This window comes from Cervus canadensis, chromosome 21 (genome assembly GCF_019320065.1).
Source record: "Cervus canadensis isolate Bull #8, Minnesota chromosome 21, ASM1932006v1, whole genome shotgun sequence".
NCBI lineage: Eukaryota > Metazoa > Chordata > Mammalia > Artiodactyla > Cervidae > Cervus > Cervus canadensis.
The window spans coordinates 15567515-15595012 of NC_057406.1; the positions used below are offsets into that span (position 1 = coordinate 15567515).

Consider the following 27498-nt stretch of genomic DNA (forward strand, 5'->3'; position numbering starts at 1 on the left):
AAGCCCTGCCCCGCCGCTTCCGTTCTGCCCGCCGGAAGTTGTTAATGCGCTAGAAGAGCGGATGGTGTCGTCTGCTTGTTTAGGGAGTCCCGAAAATGAACTTCAAGCAAGAAAATTCACCCATTCTTGTTTCCTTGGGCGTCCCTCGACTGAGGGGCATGAAGGTCCAGAACCTGGAGCCCAGAGCTTCCTTTCTCTGTGCCCCACAGCAGTTTTGCGCTATAGCTGTTTTTATTCCCCCTATTCGACCGGGGAGGAAATCTGAGGCTGAGGGAGTGAAGTGAGCTGCTGGACGTCACATAGCAGAGGAGATGGCCGAAGCTGGACTAGAGCCTAAGCCTTCTAACTGTCGGCTCCTGTCCTGGGGGTGACTGAGTGGGTCACTGTCCCAGGGGCACGGCCACTGCTCAGCTAGGAACTCGACACCTCCGGCAAGCACCGCGGAAAAAGTGGACCTTGTAGGGAAGGAGGCGGCCGCGAGGGCGGGGGTGTGGGGGAGGGAGCTGGAATCTAAGTCCCGCCCTCCTCGGGCATTCCGGCTCCCGCGCTCTGATTGGCCGGTCTCTGCAGCGAGCGTCGCGATTGGGTCCCTTGCGGCCGTTGAGATTTGAACTCCACTTTCGTGGCTTTGCCCGCGCCGCGCTGAGCTCGGTGGCGGGTGTTTTCCGCTGCCTGGCGGGTATTGGTCGGTTTCTCTCCCCGCGGGAGTGCTGCCTCGCAAATTAGTGCATATTGTGCCCTCCGTGAGTTTTTTTTTTTTTCATTCCAGCCCCACAACGCGAGTTGGAGGAACGGCGGGTGAAGCTCTCTTGTAAGGTGTGGTGTTCTGGGGGAACGGGGAAAGAGAGGCCGGGAAAATCTGGCATCCGGCAGTGGGATGCGGTATTAGACTGGAGGTCTAGTTGGTGTGTCCTTGTGCTACAGCGTGGTGGAAACAGTCATAGATCCGCAGTGGAATTTGGGCAAATCGCTTAACATTCCTTAGTCTCAATTTCCTCATCTGTAAATGGAGTCAAATTACTATGGACTCCATGCAGTAGGCATTTGGAGAGACTTAGATCAGGTATGACGTTTGCGTAGCATAATAGAACCTGGCACAGAGTAAACAAATAGTAAATATTAATGTTCTGTCATTCTGGAGACAGGAAACCCATCATTTCACACTGGGTCACTGTTCTGGTCTCAAATGAGACCTCTCTATATACTTAAGAAGTTTTCCCATAAATCGGAAATAACAGTGCTAACTTAATGGATTGATATGCCACTTTACAGTTCTTTAAATATTTTAATATCCCTTGACTCATTTGATCCTGAGAGCAACTTTGTAATCAGAGATCAGTAATCCTGTTTTACAGATGAGGCCCAGTGCGGCCTCATCTGTGATGTGAGTGATGTGACCAAGTGTCAAAGAGCCACAATTAGAGTTTAATTCTAGTCCAGGGTTAATCACATCTTTTAAGATAATGTTATTAGCTTGATGCAAAACTAAACAGCATGTATATTTGAGGAGGAGAGTAAAAGAAGCAGATTAAAAAGACAGCCTTTAGTGCTCGCTTCGGCAGCACATATACTAAGATTGGAGCGATACAGAGAAGATTAGCATGGCCCCTGCGCAAGGATGACACGCAAATTCGTGAAGCGTTCCATATTTTTGAAAAAAAAAAAAAAAAAAAAAAAAAAAAAAAAAAAAAGACAGCCTTTAGATGTAGACCCTGACTTATTTGCTGTTTGGCTTCCAGCCCTGTGAGCCACTGGGAGAAAGATGTCTCCCCAAATATGTGAATTCCATCTACCCTTATCCCCAGAAGAGTTATTGAAAAGTGGAGGGGTGAATCAGTATGTCGTGCAAGAGGTACTGTCCATCAGACATCTTCCATCGCACCTTAAAGGTAAGACTCCATAGCTGCCACTGTGACTAGCGCTTCAGAACAACCGCCGGCATCTGATTCTATTGTCTGTCTGTTCACTACACGACTAAGCTCCATGGGGGTGAGGGACATGTCTTTTCTATTACTTTCTGTTTTCTTTGTAGTGTTGTGTTACATGAAGAATATATTCATTAACCACTTTCTCTAAGTTACGCAATAAACAGTTCTGGTGTATATGATTAGTCTTTGGGGAGAATTTAATTTTTGATGTTTACCTCTTAACCATATGCCAGAATACAGTCGTGGTAGTTTTAAGAATTACAGCAGAAAATGTTTCCTAGAATGTCTGAGATTTGACCTGACTTGTTTCAGGTAATAGTTTTTTAGAGCCCAGTTCACATTTCCAGGAATGTGCAATGATGGATAAAAGCATATGTGCACAGTGGCAATACTGTACAATATATGTATAATTCAGTTACGCACTGAAACCTGTAGATGACCACAGACAGTTCCTGCAATTATCAGCAAGACCCCACGCATAATGTCACTGTACTGGTTGGAAGTGTCTTGTATCAGTTAGATTGCTTTGGAAAGTTACAGAGAATAGAGATTAAGTCTGTTACCGCCCACAGCAAGTAGGGTTCATTCATTATCAAGCAGCTTGATGATGAAACTGCAGCTTGTCTCTTCCTGGCCTTCCCGTTATTGTTACCAGATGACAGCTCCTTGCTCTGATGAGCAGAGATAGAGAAAGGGATTTTTCTATCTTTTATAACAATTGCATTGCTTTTGGCATTTAGAATCCTAAATGTAAGTTCTGTAAATAACCCATGATCAGATCGTTTAATTTGTTGAAGTATTTACTGGTGGTAATGCTGTGTGCCAGGAAGTGTTCTCGTCACCTGGGGATACAGTAGTAAACGGACAGATGACAAAATTGTTTCTCTCACGGCCTTCAACAACCAATAAGGTTGTAAATGCCAAAGAGAAAAAACTTTAAAGATAAAAAAAGAATACAGTGTGTGTTACAGATCAGCATTTTATGTTGGATGATCAGAAAAGACTTGCTGGTAGGTGACATTTAAGCAGAGACCTTACAAGTGAGGACATTAACTGTGCAGATTCCGAAGGAAGGGCAGACAGGAAAAGCCAGTCCTGAGCCCCTGAGGTGGGGAAATGACAGTGTGGTTGGAGGGGAGCATGCTGGGAAAAAAGAGGTCAGGTGGGAAGTAATACAGATTATTCTAGAGTCTTGAACCTCAAAATGTGGTCTTCAGGAGCATTAGTATCATTAGTTAGAAGCTTATCATGATTTACGAGCTTATTAGAAATGCAGAATAAAAACCCATCCCCAAACTGCTGAATCAGAAAATCCACTTCTTAAGAAGATCCCCAGATGGACATTTGGTGGCTCAGACATAATCAATCTGCCTGCAATGCAGGAGACCCAGGTTCAATCCCTGGGTCAAGAAGATTGCCCTGGAGAAAAGAATGGCTACCCACTCCAATATTCTTGCCTGGAGAATTCCATGGACAGAGGAGCCTGGCAGACTGCAGTCCATAGTGTCGCAAAGAATGTCTATTGTGTTGAGCAGAGACTGTAAGGGGCAAGGGAAGAAGCAGGAGCTAATTCAGAGGCTGTTGAAATAATACCAGGGAACTTGCTTGGGGTGATAGCAGCAGAGGTGATCATAAAATGTTAGATTCTGAGTAAATTTTGAAAGTAGAGTCAACAGAATTATTGTTGGACTGGATTAGATTTACAGGGTTAGAAAAAGAATCGAGGATGATTATAAGGCTGTTTGACTTGAGCACCTAGAAGAATGGAGTTGTCATCTACTGAGATGGGGCAGTGTATGAAAGGAGAAGATTTAGACTGTTGGTTATATGATTGTGGAGTTTAGGGGAGAGGTGCCAACTATTGATACATATTTGGGATTTACTTTTCAACATATAGAGGGTGTTTAAAGCCATGAGATTGAGTTGAAGAAGAAAAGCAGTTTCAGAAGTAAGACCTAAGACAGTCCAACATTTGGAGGCTGGAAAGATGAGAAAGAACCAGTAGAAGAAATTAAGGGCCAGTCATTGAGGCAGAAAGTGAGCAAAGATGCTAAATGGAAGCTAAATTAAGAAAAGGGAAAGGAGAGATCAGCTGCACGTTTAATCCTGGACTTAACAACGTGGCTTTTGCTAGTAACCTTGATGAACACTATTTCAGAATGGTAGGGTCAGAAGCCTGATCAGAATACATTTGTGAGAAAGTGGGGTGAGAGAGGTAATTAGAGATGGTAGGTTTAGATAAGCCTTTCTGTTTGTTTGTTTGTTTTGCTTTAAGGAGTAGCAGAGAAATAGGGTGTAGCTAGAGGGGCAAACAGAGTCAAGGAAAGACTTAGTAATACTTTTATTTTTTTTTTAAGGTGAGCAACTCTACATGTGTTTATGCTGAATGTGGGGCTTCCTAGGTGGCGCTAGTGGTAAAGAACCCACCTGCCTACGCAGGAGGTATAAGAGACTTGGCTTCCATCCCTGGGCCAGGAAGATCCCCTGGAGGAGGAAATGGCAACCCACTCCAATATTCTTGTCTGGGGAAATCGCATGGACAGAGGAGCCCAGCAGGGTACATACAGTTCATGGGGTTGCAAAGAGTTGAACGTGACTGAGCACACATGGATGCATGCCGAATGGGAATACTCTGAGAGGGGAAAGTTAATGATGCGGGAGGGAAAGGGAAGAAGAATTGTTGGAGAAGTATCCTACAGGGGGTCAGAGAGTATATGATGGGGGGTGGGGGGGAGATGGTTTTACTAGAGCAAGGACGGTTTATCCACGGCAGTGCAAGAGAAAGTAGAACATGTGGACCCAGATGCAGATAGTGCCTGCCGGTAATACAGAGTTTGGCACAGCTGGAGGTTCTCTTCTGTCTGATTCTGTTTTGTTATGGGCAGAAAAAAGGTGTGCAGTAATGCCTAGAAGAAAGCAAATAGGCCTGGGAACTTGTTAAAGGCTTACTAAGGGCCTACTTGAAGTCCTGGATGAGAATAGTTGGCATGGTTGTATGTTTCCTCGAGCCACGTTCGTAAGTTTTAAAAAGCAGAACAGAGAAATGAATATGTGATATGACCTCAACGCATAGAGGATAAACTGAAAAAAAAGTTAGCCAGATGTTAACAGTGTTTATTTCTTTCTCATTTTCACTTACTGTATTTTCTAGATTACAGAAGGAGGTTTGTAAGAATGGGAAATGGCTTACAAGTACTGAGTTACATTGTGTGCCAAGTATTGTCCTTGCTGCTTCACATGGATTATCTCACTTAATCTTTACCAAAAAATTCTCAAAAGCCCTAAGAGATACCATCTGTTATTATTCCCAATTTACAAAAGAAGAAACCGAGACTTGATAAGCTAAGTAACTTAGTCTAGTAAATATTCAAGCTGGATATAAATGTAAGCAGTGTGACTAGACTAGGTCAGTGGGTGATGCTTCGGAGAGGTAGAGGGGGGTGTGAATGGAGAGAATCATTGAATGTAATAAAAAGTAGGTAACAGGTAATCTTTGAAAGAATAGCTGTTAGATTTATCAATCTCAGAAACTAGGTTTCAGGGAATTGAGAAAGATTAGACAGATTTTAATGGGACATGAGAGCAAAGTCAAATGAAAGGCATTGATTGTTTTTGTACTGTTTGTTTTAAAGAAGTGGGGGCCTGAGCATGTTGTCAGAAAGAGAGTGTTCCCTGGAAAGGATGAAATCAGAGTTGAGAGAAAGGAGGTAAGACTTTGGCAAGGCAGTGAGAACAGCTTAGCATTGGAACAGAAAATCTTTTCACTTGAGACTGAAGCAAAGTGGGAAGGTGTTGGCAGAATGATTTGTGACTGAGAGGCAAGATTATTTTGGGGCTCATTTTTTGGGTAAAGTAGAAAATAGTCATCTACTAAAGGAAGAGAGGCAAAGGGTCAGAACGTATAAAGAGGAGGATGTGCTGTGAGTATATTGTAAGGAGTCAGTAGGAGCTGGGGAAATAAAATAGTTTGTTAAACATTGCAAAGGACCAGGTCATAGTTGGACAACATAACACTGTAATGTGATGATGAATCAGGTCAGCGAGCCAGCAGTGATAATGGAGTACAGGTTCAAGCTTTACTTTCCAGGCAAACCAACTTGGCACCGCAGAAAAGATTTTGACAAGAATTCTTTCCCTCCCCACCCACAGAAAGAGCTAGATCTACAGGTTGTTTCAAAAATTAACTCCATACAAGGGTAGCAAGGCTGTGTTTGTGGGGTTTCTCCGGTGGCTCAGCAGTGAAGAATCCTCCTGCCAATGCAGGAGACTCAGGTTCGATCCCTGGGTGGGGAATAGCCCTTGGAGAAGGAAATGGCAACCCATTCCAGTTTTCTTGCCTGGGAGATCCCATGAACAAAACCTCGCAGGCTGTAGTCCATGGGGTTGCAAGAGTCAGGCATGACTGAGCGACTGAACAGCAACAACAAAGCACTCTCGCACTACACTGGAGCTCCCGGACAGCCACATAATCACAAGGGTAAACAGCCTGTACGTTGGAGAAGGAAACGGCAACCCGCCCAGTATTCTTGCCTGGAGAATCCCAGGGACGGAGGAGCCTGGTGGGCTGCCATCGATGGGGTCACACAGAGTCGGACACAACTGATGCGACTTAGCAGCAGCAGCAGCGGGAAACAGCCTGTACACTTAAAGCCATCCTCTACCCAGACAGCCATTCTGCTTTTCACTTTGAGGAAGTATAGCATTCAATAAATTACAAGAAATATTCACCACTTTATTGTAAAATAGGCTTTGTACTAGGTGATTTTTGCCCCCAACTGTAGGCTGTTGTAAGTGTTCTGAGCATGTTTAAGGTAGACTAGGCTAGGCTGTGGTATTCAATAGGTGAGGTAGTATTAGATTTTTGACTTAACAATGTTTTCAATTTATAGCAGATGGTAAGCTATAGTCCATGGGGTTGCAAAGAGTCGGACATGACTGAGCAACTTCACTCACATTCCAAATGTAGCCCCATGGTGAATCAAAGCAGGTCCATGGTAGCAAATGAACCTAAGTATTTTGCAAATGTTTGACATAACACACTAAAGGACTGAAGAACTAAGTAACTAGGAAAGCCAGCATTTTGACTGTGAGCTGTATACGAAAGAGCTTTACACAATTAGCGTCAGGTAGTTAGTAAATTTATTTTTTAAAGGGGTATGGGTTAGCAGTTCTGAAACTGTTACATGTATATACTAGGATTAAGCAAATACATAAATGAACTTACGTTTTTAATATACACTAGAGAGGTAAAAATAGATACAAGGGTATGTCCATTTATACTTACATACATATATGTCCTGCATTTTGCAGTCTGGGTGGAAAGACCTCCTAGTGGTCAAGTACGGGACAGTGTGAACAACAAAAGAAAAAGTAATAGGAATGGATTAAAACACAGAATAAACAAAACATTCATGAGCCCATTCTGATTGAATACATAATTTATGTATTGAAGGGAAAGAAACAGCTCATACTTAAAGTGGCATTCCCATTGAAAGTGAAAGTGAAGTCACTCAGTCGTGTCTGACTCTTTGCAACCCCATGGACTGTAGCCTACCAGGCTCCCCTGTCCATGGGATTTTCCAGGCAATAGTACTGGAGTGGATTGCCATTTCCTTCTCCAGGGGATCTTCCCAACCCAGGGATTGAACCCGGGTCTCCCGAGTTGTAGACAGACACTTTACCATTTGAGCCACCAGGGAAGTCTAGTAAATATAAAAGGAATGATAGAAATAGACAAATCACCATTTAATAAAAGTAATCTTTGTGGCAGGTAAAAGTCATTCATTGTTGCTTAAATTAGGGGGCAGAATGTGGTGAGAAACAGGATGTTTGCATAGTTGCAAAGTATCTCCCTACAAAATACTTATTAGTTGCAAAGGGGAACATAGTAACTTTGCAGTGGAGACACCTGGCAAACCCTACCCACTGATCAGTTAACATTGCCAGTAATAAGGCATCATGTCCTTCTGGGTATAATGGTTGAAGGACGCAACCTCCCTTTCTCAGTGATCTAGCCAAAAACGCATGGCCTCAACCTAATCATGAGAAACTAGCAGACAAACCTAGAGTGAGGAACATTCTATAGAATAACTGGCAAGCAACACTTCAAGTGTCAAAGACAAAGATCGGAGGAAAGTAAGGTGGTGTGATGGCTAAATGCACTGTGGTGTCCTAGGTTGACTCCTGTCCTGGGAAAAGGATAGAATTAGACCAGCTGGCAAAACTCAAGCTCTGTAGGTTAGTCATTAGTGTTCAGTTAATGTTCATTTTTTGGTTTAGAATAGATCCTTATAGTGATATAAGATGTTACCATTATCTGGGTGAAGAATACAGGAACTCTATACTGTTTTTACTACTTTTATCATTTCAGAATCTAAAAAGATTCTGAGTTTGTATTCATTATTAAGTTGGACAAGTCGCAAAACTACTCTGACATTTAATTTCTTTTGCCATAAAATAGACACAGTACTATTTGCTTCAGCTCGCTCAGAGATGGAGTAGTAAAACTCAATTGTTCTGATAAAACAGGACAAAATGTCAGGTGTTATTATAATAGGTTACATTGAAATGAACTGTGTCCTTTAGTGATTCTACCAAGAAAATCATTTAACTCCATTTTTTTCTGTCTTGAACAGAATTAACCAAAAATGCCTCTCCCCTCTTTACTGATCAGTTTCTTTCACCTTTATAGCATTTCAGACTGCCTTTCGAGCTCAGGGGCCCCTGGCTGTGCTGGAGCATTTTGATACCATCTACAGCATTCTGCAGTAAGTAAAGTAGCGCCTCTGGTAACTTTAAAAAGACCTGGTGACTGTTTGCCCTAACTTTGCATGTTAGTCTGGATATTCCATATTATAGTTCACTGATACCTGGTTCTGGGTGCTGGTATTTCTGCTCATGAGCATTTACCCCAGCTCGCCACCAAATTTATTAAGTCGAGTGATTTCACTTGTTTTTGTAAGAGTTAGACTCCTCGGGTTTGATCTGACCTGTTAGAATGGGCTCTGCAGGTTCCTGGCTCACCCCTGGCACTTTCTTTCCCTCATAGTCACTTTCGAAGTATAGACCCTGGCCTCAAGGAAGACACACTGGAATTCCTGATAAAAGGTGTCTGTGGGAAGGGGGTAGGGGACGGAAGGGGTGTGTTGCTGTTTGTTTGCTGTTCCCTGCATTTTAGCAGCCATGTGATGATATCAAGGCTGTGGTGAATCAGTTGGCTTGGCTAAGCCCGGGACCTCTGACCTACTAGGTCTGTAATCTTGGTGGGCGATACAGAGCAGTGTGTGTTCACTGTAAGGGCAGACCGACAATATTCTTCCTACTTGTGGGCTGCCTCTCTTCAATGGAGGCTGTTCTTCCCGTTGCCAGAGAGAACGTGGGGTAACGAGTGAGAGAGTAGGAATAGGGCATGCTCGGGACATCAGGGTCAGGGATCCAGAGGGCTTAGCCTGTGCTGTGGCCACTGAGAGATGAAACACAGATCTTTGGTAATCTGATGGCTGCAAGTGCTGGGGCTTTGAAGTTGGGTGGTGTAAGGAAAGTGAGTGAAACTGACCCCAGATCCTGCCCTTTGCAGTGGTGTCCCGCCACTCCCAAGAACTCCCTGCCGTCTTGGATGATGCAGCTTTGAGTATGTCAGACAGAAGCGCCCACCTGAACGCCCTCAAGATGAACTGCTATGCTCTGATACGCCTCTTGGAGTCCTTTGAGACCATGAGCAGCCAGACGGGTCTCATGGACCTGGAGCTTGGTGGGAAGGTAATTTAGTGTTCCTGGCTCACTTAATAAGGGGTCTGGGGAGATGGGGGAGTTGGTGGAAAAGATGGAAGTCAGTGATTTTGAGAATCCTTTCCCTTTCTGCCCTTGGTCCTCCTTTAAAGTTTATGAGAAGGTACTCAGAAGTATCACAGTGTATCTTTCGCTGAGAAGCAGCTCTTATAGTTTGGAACTTGTAATCCTTCTGTCTTACTTTCTACCTTGTCTTGACACTGAATAGCTTGGGCACTCAGACTAACGGATTGTGATCCTCTTTTCTTCCTCATTTTTTCCTAAATATATCCTATTTTAGGGTAGGAAATCCCGGGCCAAGGCAACCCATGGCTTTGACTGGGAGGAAGAGAGGCAACCAATTCTTCAGCTTTTAACACAGCTGCTCCAGTTGGACATCCGTCACTTGTGGAACCACTCAATAATCGAAGAGGAGTTTGTCAGGTGGGTGGTGACTGCGCCAGGGGATGCTGGCCGTGAGGAATGAGGGCTCTGGTGTTAGAGATGCTTTTGAAATACTTCGTTTTATGCCATAGTTCTATCTGTAATATATAGACGTGTGCCAGTTATGTTGAGTTGTTCAGAAGTAGACAACGAAGGTTAGAAACAGCTTTATTTACTCACGTAGCAGTATTTACAGAGAATCTCCTAACTACGTGGCTGGTATCATTAAAGGTATTGAAAACCAGCATTTCTGCCCTCTTACGAGTTTGTATATTAGAGCAGAAGACAGTTTTTTAAATAAGCAAAATATGTAGTATGCTTTCAGGTTTATTACTATGGAGAAAAACAGAGGGGGTGGGAAGTGTGATGGGAAAGGCCTGTAGTTTGTATCAGCGGCTCTAGCAAGACTTTTTGAGGTGGTGGCATCTGAGCAAAGTCTTCGAGGAGGTAATGAGAGCCTCGAGGAGAACTGAAGGCAGAGCATGGGCAGGAAATGGGTACCAAGGAGGGAGCGTGCTGAACAGGCCATGTAAGAGCACTGAGGCCAGAGCGACGGCCGAGACAGGTGAGGGTCGGGCTATGAGGTTGGAGCAGGGGACGCCAACTGCAGGTCCCCGTGGACCACCACGGTGACTTTGCCATCAGCGTGAGGTGGGGCCCCTCGGGGTTCCAAGCACGGCAGTGAGGTCACTCTGGCTGTTGTGTCAAAACAGACTCTGGTGGGAAAGGAGGAAAGCGGGAGACCAGCTAGGAGGCTGTGGCGGTGACTTGGGCAGGAGATGGCCATAGCTTAGACCCAAGAGGGAGAGGAGATGGGGAGCCGTGGGTGCAGTCTGTATTTGTTCCTTAAGGAGAGCCTACAGGATGAGCTGGCAGATGCATTAGAGGTTGGAGGGAGGGTGTGGTCGAGGATGACTCACCTAGGGTTCTGGGTTGAGCATTTGAAAAAATGGAGTTGCTGGTAACTGAGATAACAAAGCCTGTGGGAGTGTGTTGGGGGGTGAAGTAGAAGTTCTGCTTTGGATGTAGAAAGTTGGAGCTGTCTTTTAAGACATCCAAATAATGTCACATTCGGATGTGAAATGTACAAAGCAAAGAAGTAAAGGAGAGAGATCTGAGCTCAAGCACCCATTTGGGAATGTAATGCATTTATATAAATGGCATTTGTAGCCATGAGACTGAATGAGATCAGTAAATCAGTAAGCATAGCTAGAAGAGAGCAGAAATCAGAGGACTGTACCTTGGGGTACTCCAGCATCAGGAGAGTGAGTTGAGGAGGAACCAGCTAAGAAATAGGGAGGAGCCTGGGCTCCTGCTGCCAGATGAGGCATGCTTCAAGGGAAAGGGAGTGACCAGCTATGTCAGATGCAGCCGAAAGTTCAGCCAAGATAAGGACTGAGTTGACCATTCAACATTGAGAAGTCATCAGTGATTTTGTCCAACTTTTATCATATATTAAGCTTCTGTGCAGACATCATAACTGGTGGAAAGGAGGGAGTACCTACATGGAGGTCAGCAAAGCAACTAGATGTAGAAGGTGATAGAGTAGAAGAAACTAGAAGACCCTGACTGCAGCAGCAGAGATAGAATGAATGAGGCAAGGGCAGTATAATTGAGTCCAGACCACTGATATCATCATCTTAATCTTCTTTTCTCAGCTTGGTTACTGGCTGCTGCTACCGCCTCCTGGAGAACCCCACCATTAGTCACCAGAAGAACCGCCCTACCCGAGAAGCCATAACGCACCTACTGGGTGTAGCTTTGACACGTTATAACCACATGCTGAGTGAGTCCGCCCTTCCTTTTCCCCGCCCCTTCCTGAGGCCCAGGATCATGGCTCATGTGCAGGACTCCACAGGTGCCACTGTGAAGATCATCCAGATGCTACAGCACTTTGAGCACCTGGCATCCATCCTGGTGGCAGCTGTGAGTCTTTGGGCAACTGATTACGGAATGAAGAGCATTGTAGGAGAGATCGTAAGGTGACCCTGCCTTCTCTACGTTTCTAATTCTCATTTTCCTCAGGGAGAAGAAGAATATTGGAGACAAATCCTCTGTTTAACCCTACATTCCTTCAGATGTTGTTGTTTAGTTGCTAAGTCATGTCCAACTCCTTGCGACCCAATGGACTGTAGCCAGCCAGACTCCTCTGTCCATAAGATTTCCCTGGCAAGGAGACTGGAGTGGGTTGCCATTTCCTCCTCCAGGGGTTCTTCCCACCCCAGGAATTGAACTCCTGCATTGGCAGGCAGATTCTGAAAGGTTGCTGCTGCACGCTGTGTGTTACACCAGAATTCGTGACCTCTGGAGGAAAGGATTTCGATCCGGGCTCAGAGATGAGGCTTGACTACTTGGACCTTTTTGTGTAGCAAAGTTTTATTAAAGTATAATAGAGAAAGCTTCTGACACAGACATCAGAAGAGGACAGAAAGAGTGCCCATTGCTAGTTTTTAGCAAGGCATTTTATGTCTGTTAGCAAGCTGCTGATCAGATAAGAGAGACACCTCAAGGCTGAGGGAGTTTCACCAGGCCCCTCTCCCACAATATGCATTTTTGAGATAGGATGGCACAAAGTGTATCATCCCCGGCCATAAAACAATTGACATGAATACTGGTTTGTTGAGCCATTATCAACCCAAGGTTTGAGAAAAGAAAAAAAAATTAGTCTTAGGCGGAACTATTTTGAAGAAAGACAGATTCCAAAGCAGATACATCGTTTCGTTGACATAGCTTAAGAAAAATATTTCCATAAGAAAAATTTGGTTAGCTCAAGGCAGAACCAGTTGTTATTAGAAGCCTCTTTTAATTTTGTTGTAGCGAAGGGGAAAATATGTCTGCCACTTGGAGTTTATTTCCTCCTGCCGCGTGGGGACCTTTGGCCTTCCTAACTGTTAACCCTCTCAATTCTTTACCATCTTGACCCACCAGGGAAGCCCCCTTCAGATGTTAGATGCCAACTTAATTCTTGCCAGGACCTAAGTGATTAGGTTACGCTGCTCTGGCTGTGTTTATTCCCCTGTGTAGAGAGATTGGACAGAAGTGTCCCCAGGAGCTGAGTCGGGACCCTACGGGGGCAAAGGGTTTTGCAGCCTTCCTGACGGAACTCGCAGAGCGCATCCCAGCCATCCTGATGTCCAGCATGTGCATTCTGCTAGACCATCTGGATGGAGAGGTAGGTGGTCCCTTGGTCAGTGGGTTGTGAGTCCATTGTTGAAACGCTGTTTCTTAACATGAAGGTAATAACTTTCACATGAAGTCAAATTGTCTCGGCTTATCACTGTGACAATTCCTTCCTGTAGAGAAGCAGATGACGTTTATTGAATTAAAGGGTCATGTCAGTATCACACTTTCATCCCAACCTGGTAGAGAGATGACAGTTCCACAGCTTAAGTCAGTGAGGGACTGGGCTGTGGTTCTGGGTCCATCCATTCTTCAGGATGAAGCCCTTTCTTGCCGCCCGGCTCTCAGATGCTCCCACATCACCTCTCTCACTTCTCTTGTCCTCAGTGTTAACCTGGCTCCTTCCCAAGCTGACACTAGCTCTCAGTGAATGTTAAGAATCTGCTTATTCACCTGATGTACTGATACCATAACTATATTGCAAGACCCCATTCTCTGGTTCTTGGCGTGGCAAAAACCCTAGACTATTCTCCCATCAGATTCTGCAGTGCACATGGTCACTAGGGCTGATTGCTGTTTCTCTGTCAGTGAATTGTGGGAAGGAGATTGTGAGGGAAGGCAGTGTTATTAGTAAGAATCAAAGGCTTTGAGGCTTCAGAAGCAAGGTGGTAATCAATGCTTCTCAGACGTGTGTTGGTGAGTGGATATGACTTCACATTCAGCTGCCACCATGACTACCTCCTTGCATGGTGCGGGGGCGCGGTGCTGCTCTGGGCGCTTGTTTGTTTTGTCCCTACGTTCTCTTCTGAGCAGACAAGGCCCTTCTGTCATTCAGCTTTTTCCAGTGACCTCAGGATGAATGCCCAGCTTCCAATGCAGGGGGGTGTGGGTTCTCTCCCTGGTCAGGGAACTGAGGTCCCGATGCTGAGCAGCATAAGCGTTTAGGGCAAGGACGTCAGTGTGGAGGTGCAGGGCCCCACCAGCCTCGCTCTCCCTCAGAATTACACGATGCGCAACGCTGTGCTGGCGGCCATGGCAGAGATGGTGCTGCAGGTCCTGAGCGGGGATCAGCTGGAGGAAGCGTCCCGGGACACCCGGGACCAGTTCCTGGACACCTTGCAGGCCCATTGCCACGACGTCAACTCCTTTGTGCGCAGCCGCGTCTTGCAGCTCTTCACCCGAATCGTCCAGCAGAAGGTGAGTGGCCGTTGATGTGACAGAGATCCACAGAACCCCTCTATGCAGGCTGAAGGAAAAAGGAAAACAGCTGTGTCAAAGAAGAGTCTAGAATTCAGGATTTCACTGCCAGTAGTAAAGGTCCTCCTTTATCAGGGACAAGGATTCTGGCTCCATTCAAGAACTACACCGAAAAAAAAAAAACTACACCGTCTTAATACACACAGTATTCCTGAACTACTCACATCCCATAGAAAAGTTTCCTCAGATGAGTGGCTCGCACATGTAGAGTGCACCTCACCGTCATCTTGACATTATGGCCAGTGTGGGCTGGGATCTGATCCTCTCCACCTGCCCCCCGCAGGCTCTGCCCCTGACGCGTTTCCAGGCAGTGGTGGCCTTAGCTGTGGGGCGTCTGGCAGACAAGTCGGTACTGGTCTGTAAAAGCGCCATCCAGCTGCTCGCCAGCTTTCTTGCCAATAATCCCTTTTCCTGCAAGGTACGTAGCCCTTGGCCCACCCAGAAGAGGGATTAAATGGAAACAGGTGAAATTCCATGAGTTAATGACCCTGATAATTCATTGTTCCTTGGTAGCTTAGTGACACTGACCTTGCTGGACCACTGCAGAAGGAGACACAGAAATTACAAGAGATGAGGGCCCAGAGGCGAGCCACAGCGCCTTGTGAGTAGGGGCTGTGGGGGAGCTTTCAACCCCGACACCCTTCTCCCCACAGCAGGGAGCTCAAGGCAAGAGTCTAAGTGAAACCTTCTCATTCAGCCACAGAGCTAGACCCCACCGAGGAGTGGGAGGCCATGCTGCCAGAGTTGAAAGCTACCCTGCAGCAGCTGCTGACGCTTCCCCAGGAAGGAGAGGGGATGTCTGAGGGCGTTGCCGAGACGGAGACTCCCGAGGAGGTGGAAGGACGCATCCGTCGGTTGCTCACCAAAGCTAGTTACAAGTACGGGAGAGAATGCAGTATTCTCTCGTGACCCATTAGGTTTAGAGTTCACCTTTGGGAAACTGTGTGTGTGTGTGTATTTTTAATTGAAGTATAGTTAATTGGCAAGTTGTGCTAATTTCTGCTGTATAGCAGAGTAACTGTTATACACATATATACATTCTTTAATGATACCTTTTTTTTAAATGAAAAATCTCTTCCAAGCCTGCTTTCTAGCCACGTAGTTCCCTTCTCATGGGGCAGCAACAGTAGTGGTTAAGCACCTCCTTCTAGAGAGAATGTTTAGTCACACAGTCAAATGCACCTTCATTTCCTGCCCCGACCCCTTTTTACACAAGCGACAGCATTCTCCAGCAGACGGTCTGGGTTCTCGGGGGACTCATGAACCAGGCTCTCTGACACAGGCTGCAGTGACACTCTCAAGGGGGCGGGATTGGTGACAGGCCGTGTTCTGTCAGGCAGGCCATCATCCTCACTCAAGAAGCCATAAGCCACTTCCAGAAGTCTGAACCCTTCTGTCATGTGGACCCGGAAGAGTCAGAGGAGACTAGGTTCCTCAGTCTCTTAGGAAACATCTTCAAAGGTAAATTCCTTTTCCTTCTTCAGTCAGCAAACAGCACACTTCAGCTAGTATTTATGGCCCATTGACTTTATGTCAAACACTGACCTGACTCACAGCCTGGTACTGAAAGAGGCCAGAGGGGTGTCTGCACTGTGTCTGCTTGGGAATGGAAGCAACCCACAAGCCTGAGATCCATAGTCACAGGGAGTGGGAGGGTATTTCAAGCCATTAGACGACTCAAGAAATCTTTTCTGAGAAATGAACCAAGATATTTTAGACTAAATTCTAAATTTGTACTTTCCTATTGGGAGTTCCCTGGCAATCCAGTGGTCAGGACTTCACATTTCCATTGCAGGGGGCATGGGTTTAATCCCTGGTTAGGGAACTAAGATCCTGTAAGCCGCATAGCATGGCAAAACAAAACTTTCCTGTGGTAGAAACACATACTCATGGATGTTTAGAACTGTTAGGTTTCCCCACATACCCTTGAACAAAAACTATCCTGTAATTCTCTAACTCTAGGCCCATCAGCTCCCACCCAGGAGGAGAATCCCCAGACGGCTGCAGGGAGCTTGGGCCCAGGAGAGACTGGCTGTAGGGACAAGCACAGTGGGTCAGAGCCCAAGGACTGCAGCGATGAGCTGGTGAAGCAGGAGTTGCTGGTGCAGTACCTGCAGGACGCCCACAGCTTCTCCCTGCAGATCACCAAGGCCATTGGCATCATCAGCAAGATGATGTACGAACACACAACTACAGGTGTGCCGGCATCCCTACCGCACAGGCCAGGGCTCGCAGTTGGAAGGACCTGTCTCGTCTGTATTTGATTGATGTCCGTCTGCTCCTTTGAAGGGCCCAGATTCTCTACTTCCATTTGCCTGGTGTAGCCCTGTGGAGTGTGCATATTGTATTTCACGGGGCATGGGAGGGAGGTGGGGTCCTCAGGAGAAATGGGGAGGGTGTCCCCTCACATGTTGCTACATTAAGAGAGATTCTGTCTTTAAGTGTTGGGGCGTTTCGCCGTGCTGATAGGTGACATTTGTGCTGTCCTCTCAGTGGTGCAGGAGGTGATTGAATTCTTTGTGATGGTGTTCCAATTTGGGGTACCCCAGGCCCTGTTTGGGGTGCGCCGCATGCTGCCTCTCATCTGGTCGAAGGAGCCTGGCGTCCGGGATGCTGTGCTTAATGCCTACCGCCAACTTTATCTCAAACCCAAGGGGGACTCCGCCAGGTACACGGGCTGCATTGGCCTTTGCTAACTTCCCTGAAGTCAGCCTCTCCCAGGATGTGTCTAGTCTCCTGAGGGGAGGTGGGGGAGTGGGCTCCTCCTAGGGGACTTCTAGACCCAGAGGCATTAGGTCTGTGATGGACTGGGGGAGGGAACTCCCAGTGAAACCCAGCCTAAGCAGTTATTTGGTTTGTTTCTTTTTATTGAAATATAGTATAATACAACATTATATAAGTTACAAGTATACATTGTAGTATTCAGAATTCTTAAAGGTTATATTGTTTTTAGTTATAAAATATTCCCCATGTTGCACAGTGCATCCTTGTAGCTTATTTTATACACGATAGTTTGTCCTGTTAGTCCCCTACCCATATATTGCCGCTTCCCCACCTCTCTCCCCACTGGTGACTGCTAGTTTGTTCTCTTTGTCTGTTTATCTGAAATAGTTGTTTTTTGTTTGATGCTGGTGGGATTGCCTAATAACCTATTTGCCAGGTTCAGCTTCTCCGTCTTTTAATGACCCCTGATCTCTGCTGTTCCCACAGAGCCAAGGCCCAGACTTTGATTCACAATCTCTCTCTGCTGCTGGTGGACGCTTCAGTTGGGACCATTCAGTGTCTTGAGGAAATCGTAAGTATGCTCACTTCCACTTAACTCATTCAGCAAGTATTAGTGAGATTATGGTGTGCTCAGCAACTTACTCAGCCCTTCAAAGAAATATAAGATTATTTGCTTTCAACTCTAGTTGGCAGCCAAAAAACATAAAACATTTTAGAGCAATGCAGCAGATAGTTAAGTGGTGTAGGTAACAGTTACTGTAGCAACAGTAGTATAACACATTATGCCAGGCACTAATTTAATCGTTTTGTTCATATTAACATGTTCATCCTCACAATGGTTCTAGGAGGCATTATTATTATCTACTTTTTCCAATAGGAAACTTGAGGTACAGAGAGCTTAAAGAACTTGGCTAACTTCAGCCAGTTAGTGACAAAGTTTAAGATTCAATCTCAGGCTTCAGAGTTCCGGAAAACATACTCCTGCCTGGTATGTTATGTTGACGAGTAGAGAAGAGAGCAGTGTCAGGTCGAAGAGTCAAGGGCAGAGCTTCCCGAAGGTGGCAGGACTTGATTTGGATCTTGATGCGTCAGATTTAGAGAATTCAAGAAAGGAGGGGAAACATTTCAGACAGAGCCGAGCAAGAGCACTGCCTGTGTTGTTGAAGGAAGACTGTTGCATTCTGGCTCAAGATTATTACCTGGAAAAGATAGTGAAGCTGGAAACGGGTTGGAGCTGAGCTGGGAAGATCCGTGGGATCTAGGACTTGAACCTTGTCGGTCAGGGGCCAGCATTTCAGTGCGGCAGAGCTCCTTTGAAGGGTTTGGGTGGTGGGGCTCAAGGCAGAGATGGTGCTGACCACGAGCCTCCACTGGGAGGAGCAGCACCACCGGCCAGGTTTTCTCCTCACTGCGGCAAAGAAGAGCCTGCTGGAGGCGCCTGGCCCGAGATCTCGCAGGGCAGCAACTGACCAGGAGCCCACACAGCAGGCCACAGAGAGCTGTTTCTATCAGTACATGGTGAGCAGGGCTGCGGCCTGATGAAGCAGACGTCTGGGAGAGCTCAGCACGCAGGCTGGTGGGAGCCGAAGCCGGGAATGTTCCTGGAGGCTGCTGTCGGTGTGCAGTGACAGGAGTCTGGACTTCGGGGGTGGGAGGAACATCTACTGAGTGGCTCTTCATGGAGGACAAATTTTAAAAGGGAGAAAAGGGGGAATGAGCGACCGATGCATAAAAAATTAGGTGACAGAGGTTTGAAGCATATGGATGTTGGTGGTGGTGTCATTGGCGAAATGAAAAAGCAAAAGATGATGGTATCCATTTGGGACATATTGAGTTGGTGGTAGCGGTGAGAAAACCTATTAGAAATCTCCACAAAGTGTTGTCCAAACTATAGATGTGCATGAACTCAGCAAGTTCAGTTTCAGCACGTCATCTAAAGAAACATCTAAAGAAATAGGAGAGTAGAAAGTAGCAGAGGTGGTGGTATCTCCCAGACCCCAGCTTTACATCTTCAGCCGCCTCCTTCCTCTCCACTTCGGGTTCTCAGTGTTCTCCTCAGAGGAGGCAGCCCAAGTGTCAGGGGAACTGTTACTTTGGGGCCTGAGCCCTTTTGCTTTTCTCTCCAGATCTGTGAGTTTGTACAGAAGGATGAATTGAGCCCAGCAGTGACCCAGGTGCTGTGGGAGCGGGCAACCGAGAAGGTGCCCTGCTCCCCTCTTGAGCGCTGCTCCTCCATCATGCTTCTTGGGATGATGGCACGGTGAGTCTCAGATCAGACAAGCTGAGGGGTGAGCGAAGAAAGGAAGGTTCCCTGAGGACCGTTATTACTGCTCCAGTGAGAGCACTCAGACCCAGCTGAGCTCTGTGTGTGCGTTGCTACCTAAATGGAGAAAAAGTGACAGTGCAATTCCAATCCACCCAGCAGAGTGGGGTCAGCGGTGCGTGAGGGATGCTGAGGGCCAGCCCAGCACGTAGCGCTCCAGGGATCACGAAGCCCTGAGTTAGGGTGCTGGCTCCTACCCTCCTTGGTGGTGTTCTCCACACAGAGGTGTCCATGAGTGGCTTTAACTCTGCGGCTTCTTCTCCTAGAGGAAAGCCAGAGATTGTGGGAAGCAACTTGGACACCCTGGTGAATACAGGGCTGGACGAGAAGCTCCCACCGGACTACAGGTTGGCCCAGCAGGTGTGCCACGCCATTGCCAACATCTCGGACAGGAGGAAGGTGTGTGGGGTGGTAACGTCCAAACTAGAGAGAGTGGATGTCCTCCTGTCCACACTCAACACTCACCCGCGTTATCTTCCCTGCCCTCAACAGCCTTCTATGGGCGAACGTCACCCTCCCTTCCGGGTGCCCCAGGAGCACCGCCTGTTTGAGCGACTGCGGGAGATGGTCACGAAAGGTGAGCTGCCGCACAGGGCCTGGGGCAGAAGTGGCTCCTCTGTCTGCGGTGGCAGCTTCCCTCTCTTCCTGTGCAGGCAGCGTCCACCCAGACCCGCTCTGGGTCCCGTTCAAGGAGGCGGCCGTGGCCCTCATCTACCAGCTGGCTGAGGGCCCTGAGGTGATCTGCGCCCAGATGTTGCAGGACTGTGCAAAGCAGGCCCTGGAGAAGCTGGAGGAGAAGAGTGACCCCCAGGAGGCCCCGCGTAAGAGGGCAGGAGGGGTGGTGGGCCCCCGGCAGCAGCCCCTGACACCACCACCTCCTGCAGCCACCCTCAGCCCTCCCTGCCCCTCTCTGTCACTCAGGCTGCACAGTCACTGCTGCCATGCCCTCCACCCTCATGTCTTGCTTCTTCTTTTAAATAATTTTATTTATATTTGACTGTGCCAAGTCTTCACTGCGCAGGCTTTTCCCTAGTTGCAGTGAGTGGGGACGACTCTAGTTGTGGTGCATGGGCTTCTCCTGGTATGGCTTCTCTCACTATGGAGCGTGGGCTCTAGGGCACAAGGGCTGCAGTGGCTATGGCTGCCAGGCTCTAGCGCCCAGGCTCAGTAGCTGTGGTACCTGGGCCCAGTGGCTCCAAGGCATGTGGGATCTTCCTGGACCAGGGATGGAAACCTGTGTCTGCTGCATTGGCAGGCGGATTGTTTACCGTTCTCCACCAGGGAAGCCCTCCTGCTCCTTCCCTGGGTGTAGAGCACATGAGCCAGGGGCCCATCAGTGAAAACAGGGCAGGGGCCTGTGAGACTTGATGGCCTTTCTCTCCCTGCTTTCCTGCCCCCGTCCTGCAGAGGAGACCCCCGTGCTCCCCACCTTCCTGTTGATGAACCTGCTGTCCCTGGCCGGGGACGTGGCTCTGCAGCAGCTGGTGCACCTGGAGCAGGCCGTGAGCGGGGAGCTCTGTCGGCGCCGAGTGCTGCGGGAGGAGCAGGAGCACAAGAGGAAGGAGCCCAAGGAGAAGGTGAGCCGCACGCCTGCGCTTTTGGGTTCCCGCCCCAGGTGTTTCCCAGACTCGCTTCCAGCCCTCAGGGCCTTCACGCTTTCTTCTGTTTCCTTCAGAAGCTCTGCTTCTCTCCTGTTCGTTGAGCTCATGGAGGCTCTGCCTCCTTGCTCCTGAAAACGATTAGTGAGAGCATAGATCACCCACGAAGCATTTTAGGTAAATCCAGAGCATTGAGGTAGGGACCTCAGCAAAAAGTCAAGGCTGTGGCCGAGGCAGTGTTTGCTAGAACCTGCTTCTCCCACCACCTTGCTGGCAGCCTTGGAGATTGGGCCTGGCTCTTGATGGGACCTTGTGTTCTCTCCACTAGAGGCAGTGATGTCTGGCAGACAAATGAGATACAGCCCTGCAGCATTGGGGTAAAGTCTGACCTTCTCTGTGACCTTGAGCCGTTGTCTGGCAGGTTCCAACGGTTTATTTTGTCCAGGAAGTTATATGCTGCTATGAGGATGAATCGGAAGAGATGTGGGATGCTCTGGCCACTTTAGACACAAATGGAGGGGACCTAGTATTTTTCCTGTTTGATTCACGAGTCCTTCCTCTTCAGATACACGTGACAAGCCTGTGAACAGCTTGCAGAATGTGCCCTTCCCCAGATCCATTCATGCAAAATGACGGATAGGCTGGAATCAAAACTGTCTGCTCACCCATGATCCCTGGCTGCTTTCCCATCAGAATTCAAACTCTGAGTCCACCTTGGAGGAGGAGATGGGGCTGGGCGGGGCCACAGCTGATGACACCGAGGCAGAACTCATCCGTGGCATCTGTGAGCTGGAGCTGCTGGAAGGTGAGAAGGGCTGCTGGGTGAGCCTTTCCCTAGCCGGGTAGCCCGTCCCACACCTTGACTTGTTCCTTCACCAGGCAAACAGACACTGGCTGCCTTTGTTCCACTTCTGCTTAAAGTCTGCAACAACCCTGGTCTCTATAGCAACCCGGAGCTCTCCACAGCCGCTTCACTCGCCCTGGGCAAGTTCTGCATGATCAGGTGGGCCCCAGGGTGGAGCTTGCCTTCCCGAGGAGGGTGGGGGTTGGTGCGGTTTCCCTGACGATCCTCTCTTTGCCTCTAGTGCCACTTTCTGTGACTCCCAGCTTCGTCTTCTGTTCACCATGTTAGAAAAGTCATCGCTCCCCATCGTTCGCTCTAACCTCATGATTGCTACTGGGGATCTGGCCATCCGCTTCCCCAACCTGGTGGACCCCTGGACACCCCATCTGTATGCTCGGTGAGAGACCCCTCCCAGTGCCATCACGGTCCCCACCAGCCCTGGAGGTCATGGGAAGTCGGTGTGGGAATCCCCAGAACTGTGTCCCCCCTGGTCTTAGGGCTCCCTCCCACATCTGGGCACACCCTGGCTGGGTGTGACCCAAAGGGATTATGCCTCTCATCTGAAGCCTTGGCACCAGGCGTGGCCTCCTTCCCCAAACTCCACTCTAGACAGCCTCTACCTGCCTGTAGAAAGGTACTGTCAAGAGAGGCCGCGCTTCCTGCTGAGGGCCTCCCTGCCGCCATTGGGTACGCCCACGTACTAATGCTGTGAGATTTCATCCCTAGCCTCCGGGACCCCTCTCAGCACGTGCGGAAAACAGCCGCGCTGGTGATGACCCACCTGATCCTGAAGGATATGGTGAAGGTGAAGGGGCAGGTGAGTGAGATGGCCGTGCTGCTCATCGACCCTGCCCCTCAGATCGCTGCCCTGGCCAAGAACTTCTTCAACGAGCTCTCCAACAAAGTAAGAGGTGGGGTGGCTTAGGGCTTGCTGCCGAGGGACCGGGCAGTCGTGTGCTGGTCTCTGTGACGTGACTCTCTCTCTTACAGGCGAATGCCATCTATAACCTCCTTCCAGATATCATCAGCCGCCTGTCAGCCCCCGAGGGAGGGGTGGAGGAAGAGCCTTTCCACACCATCATGAAGTAGAGTCCCTGGGGCCTTAGGACATTTGTTCCATTGTAGAGCAGGCTTAGGAATCACACAGACCTGTTCGTGATGTCCAGTCTGATGCTCTGAGCTGTGTGGACTTCAGCACCAACCCGCCTCTGTACTTTACTCCTGTGTAAAATGAGGCCCCCAAATACTTGTGCCTTAGTTCTTGAGAAGATTCAGTAAGATAAAAGTCCTAACACGGCAATAAGCACGTAAACAGGACTCGCTGAATGGCAGCTGCTTTGTTCTAAGTTTCCAGTCACACTGTAAATTCCTCAGGAGGGTGGGGTGGACCCTTCCCTGAGGTGAGGGAGCAGGCAGGAGGGACAGGCCAGGACAGAGGAGAGTCTGCTGCTGAGGCAGGAGGGCGACAGAAGGCAGGAGCTGGGGAGGGCCTGGCCGGGTGTCAGCAGTGGGCTTGGGGCCGCCCCCAAGGTGGTCCATCCGTTTCCCCTCCGCAGGCAGTTGCTCTCCTACATCACAAAGGACAAGCAGACCGAGAGCCTGGTGGAGAAGCTGTGTCAGCGCTTCCGCACAGCCCAGTATGCTGCCTTCCTGGAGGGTTCTCGGGGTCTCCACAGGGCTCGGGGAGACCCTTCTCTCGGGGGTCCTGCTGAGCCTCACCACACCTTCCCTGCCTGCAGGACTGAGCGGCAGTACCGGGACCTGGCCTACTGCATGTCTCAGCTGCCCCTCACGGAGCGGGGTCTCCACAAGATGCTTGACAATTTTGACTGCTTTGGCGATAAACTGTCAGACGAGTCCATCTTCAGTGCCTTTTTGTCCATCGTGGGCAAGTTGCGGCGTGGGGCCAAGCCCGAGGGCAAGGTGCGCGGCACCTGCTGCATTCGGGCCGCAGCTCACACGGGTGTTCTGAGGCTCCGGGTTTCTGACTTAATCCCCAGCTGATTGCAACCAAGTAACCGGGTGACCTGAGACCCAATGTTTTGTCTCCAATTCTATTCTTTGTTTCTTTTTTTCTTTTCTTCAGGAGACTTTCTTAAGGGCCATTTCAGGTTCAAAGCAAAATTAAAGTATAGGATTCCCCATTACGTGGGTAACCCCAGTTACCCACGTCCCCCACCACAGGCTGCGCGGGACATCTGTGAACCTGCCTTGACACATCCCCGTTGCGCAGAGAGCGTGATTTCCAGGGGGGTTCACTCCTGGTGATGTGTGCGCTGATCAATGTATCGTGACTGTGCCCACCACTGTGTGTGCTTCACAGTCGACGCCCCACCCTGAGCGTCCCCTGCTCCCCGCTCCACCCCCACCCCCAGCCCTGCCACCACTGATCCTTTTACTGTCACGGAGGCTTCGCAGGATGTCATGTTGTCGGAACCACGGAGTGTGTGCGCTTCTCATTTGGGTTCTTTCTTTCAGTGATCCACATTTAAGATTCCTCTATCTCTATTCATGGACTTGTTTCTTTTTACTCAGAGAAATAACAATTTCCAGGCCTGCTTCTGATCTGTTTTTCCCTCCAGGCTGTAATAGATGAATTTGAGCAGAAGCTTCGGGCTTGTCACACCAGAGGTTTGGACGCAGTAGAGGAACTTGAGGTTGGCCAAGGCAGTAGCCAAAGAGCCCCGTCAGCCAGAAAACAGCCAGCTGGTACGTGGGGCCGCCCTTTGGGAGAGTCTGGGCGGGGCCCTCCTCTCTGATAGAGGTTCCTTTTTTTCTTTCGGACTCACACCTCTGCCTCTTGTAGCCGCTCGACACCGGCATGTGGCATCTACAGCATCAGACGACTTTGTCACACCGAAGCCCCGCCGTCCTACCCGCCAGCATCCAAACACCCAGCAGCAAGCTTCAAGAAAGAAACTCAGGATTGTCTTCTCGAGTGATGAATCCAGCGACGAAGGTGCGGTGCTCCCTTCCAGACCCAGCCCAGAAGGAGTAGGGCAGGGGCCAGTGGGGGTGCTGGGGTGGGGGTGGGGGTCAGGCTGACTTTTGATGGGGTCCTGCTGTGTAGGCCCCACCCCAAGATCATCTTCCTGTGCAGTATGGTCTAGGATGGTCCCATTTGTTCTCTGAGACCTATTTTTCACCATCTTTGTGACTCAGCTTTTTCTTATTCCCCCAATTCTTTGTAAAGAACTGTCAGCAGAGATGACAGAAGATGAGACACCCAAGAAAACCACCCCCATCCGCCGGGCATCTGCTCACAGGCACAGGTCCTAAGGGCAGCCTTGCCTATCCCAACCCTGCTGTGCAGGTGTCTTATAAAGAGTGACCCTGAATTCATTCTCTTTGTAAAATACTTGTGTGCCTGTCTCCTTGGTTTTTTAATGCATAAGTAGTCATTATAACGTAAGGCTTTGCTCTTAATCTAGCCCAACTGAACCGAGTTGAGCTGCTTTCCTTGGAATGTATATATATATACATGTTTGTCAGTTTTCTTGTTTTCTAATGAATAAATATTTTTATATAGTTTTAGAGGTTTTTCCTAAGCTTGTCTTTGTCTCATCTTTCTCGCTAGCCCGGAGGCAGGCAGCAGCAAAGGGTTATTGATCCAGAGGGAGACGCTGAGCCCAGGGGTCTGATGTGTGTCCAGCCCCTCAGTGCCTCATCTCTCCCTCCCCGCCTCCCCCCTGCACATGGCAGGACGCTTCCCTGCGTAGAGTTACGCAGCGCCTAGACTCCAGAGCTGCACTTCTCAATCTGGGGGCAACTTTACCCTCTGGGAGACACCTGGCAACCTCTAGAGACTATTTCTTTGTCACAAGCTAGCAGAGAGGGGTGCCACCAGCAGTCAGTGGGCAGAGAGAGGGCAGGGATGTTGCTAAATATCTGACAATGCACAGGACAGGTCCCACCACAAAAAGGGTGTGTCAGCCAGTGAAGCTGGGGTTGAGAAACCTTTCTCTGACCAACGGCTCTCTTTGTCCTCTCCCCACCCCCACTCGTGCCCCTCACCCATCTCTAAAGACAGGTGACTGAGCTGGCCGGGCTGATGGGAGACCAGGTCGTGATTCCCTCCAGCTCTAGACAGTGTCTCTGGAGACAGCTCCCCAGGGGTTCCTCACAATGTTACAGGGTCTGCAGGAAGTCAGCCCCTAGATAGAGGCCCTGTCCACCCCATCCTACTCCCCAGGTCCTCTCTGCTGAGTCACCTGAACCGCAGGCAGTGTGGCTGCTGCCATGACTACACTGGTGTCTTCTGCTGTCATGACAACAGTAGACTGCGTCAGTCCATGGTCCCTGGGCACTGAACTCCCTCTTTTCAGCAAAGGACAGTAATGAAAAATGACAGGCATGCGGCAAAGGGGAACATGCTGCAGGCAGTGTGGGAGGGCGGGGGGTGGGGGGTCCTCCTAAGGCCCTCTTCAGGCAAAGTACTGTGTCCTTGGGGGCACCTGGGGAGGAAGCCCCATCCACTTCCCAGCAGACTCCTCAGTGTGGCGCCTCCCCTCACCATTAGGTGCCCACTGGCCCTGCTCTTGCTGCTCTTGCAAAGCCCGGGGCGTGGACCATGCAGATGGCTGCCCGCCACAGCAAACACTGGAGGACAGTCCCAGAAAGGGAAGGGACCGCTGCAGTCGGGGTGCAGGACCGCGTGCTCTCTGCCTTTTAAGCAAAGGTTATCACCAGCCGGGCTAAACTTAGCCACAGGCTTTTCAGCTGGAGAAGGGGGCTGGTCTCATGTTACGCTGGGCCAGCAAAGGCCCCAATTCTGTCCCCCAGCACCTGCTGATGGGCAATGTCCATTCCACCCCCCTCCCCTACAAACCCTCAACCCTTGAGTCCTCAGATCCAGCCCTTCCAACATCCTCAGTTCACAGCCCCAGCACAGTCCCCGGCTTCTGACTGACTGGGCTTGAAGAGGAATGGATTCCTTCCTCCACATCACCTGTGGAGAGGAGTCGGGGGCCTGGTCCCACCAAGTGCCCAAGACGCCTGATTTTTTTCCCCCTGTTCTGGACTCCTTACCCTGCCCCCAACATCTCCTGGACGCAGGCACGGGAAGGGGAGGCCCTGACTCCAGGGCTGGCCTGCACGTCCCGGGATGGGGAGGGACTTCCGCCCTCACGTCCAGCTCTCAGCCCGGGGGCTGGACCGAGCTGGACGGGGTGAAAGGGGCATTGTCTCCCAGCCCAGGCCGCACAGCCCTCGGGAGCGCCTTTGTGGGAGGCCTCTGGCCTCTACCCGCCCAGCCCCCAACAGAGATGCTGTCCCGCCCCTGGGGCCCCCGCCCGAGCCTGGGGGAGAGCAGCTGGAGCCCACACGGCCCGGTTTCTCAGGTCTCCTGCGGCCCGCACTGCAGGACACTGTGACCTTCAGTGCTGAAACCTCCCCGCCTCAGGCGTCCTCCGGAACCTCCTTCCGCTCCAGGCCCCCACAGCCCAGTGCCCAAATCGGCCCCCCGGCCCAGAGAGGCCCGAGGCCAAGTTATGG

At 49.3% G+C, this 27498-nt stretch overlaps 1 protein-coding gene and 2 non-coding genes across 6 annotated transcripts; all 3 read left to right on the plus strand.

Annotated features, from left to right (window-relative positions):
• Nucleotides 1-34: 34 nt before the first annotated feature.
• On the plus strand, nt 35-25539 carry NCAPD2 (non-SMC condensin I complex subunit D2). Of its 4 annotated transcripts, none has more exons than XM_043440320.1 (33): nt 35-164; nt 770-816; nt 1740-1889; nt 8620-8695; nt 8977-9035; nt 9505-9686; nt 9997-10139; nt 11798-11925; nt 11998-12121; nt 13164-13311; nt 14259-14456; nt 14800-14934; nt 15030-15117; nt 15214-15394; nt 15853-15977; nt 16479-16712; nt 17010-17184; nt 17727-17811; nt 19367-19500; nt 19830-19962; nt 20056-20140; nt 20217-20384; nt 20971-21140; nt 21855-21966; nt 22041-22164; nt 22247-22402; nt 22732-22909; nt 22996-23090; nt 23562-23642; nt 23745-23928; nt 24588-24714; nt 24812-24964; nt 25199-25539. In XM_043440320.1, the coding sequence occupies exons 3-33, from the start codon at nt 1763-1765 to the stop codon at nt 25282-25284; spliced, it is 4194 nt and encodes a 1397-aa protein (XP_043296255.1). In that variant the 5' UTR covers nt 35-164; nt 770-816; nt 1740-1762; the 3' UTR covers nt 25285-25539. The 4 variants fall into 4 exon arrangements, with proteins under 4 accessions (XP_043296255.1, XP_043296256.1, XP_043296257.1 ...); XM_043440321.1 differs by having other exon boundaries at nt 74-458; XM_043440322.1 differs by having other exon boundaries at nt 74-431.
• Nucleotides 1547-1653, plus strand: LOC122424161. The gene has a single exon (XR_006264347.1). It is a non-coding gene; the product is annotated as a U6 spliceosomal RNA (small nuclear RNA).
• On the plus strand, nt 9108-9429 carry LOC122424136. Its single transcript, XR_006264327.1, has one exon. It is a non-coding gene; the product is annotated as a small nucleolar RNA U85 (small nucleolar RNA).
• Nucleotides 25540-27498: the final 1959 nt, after the last annotated feature.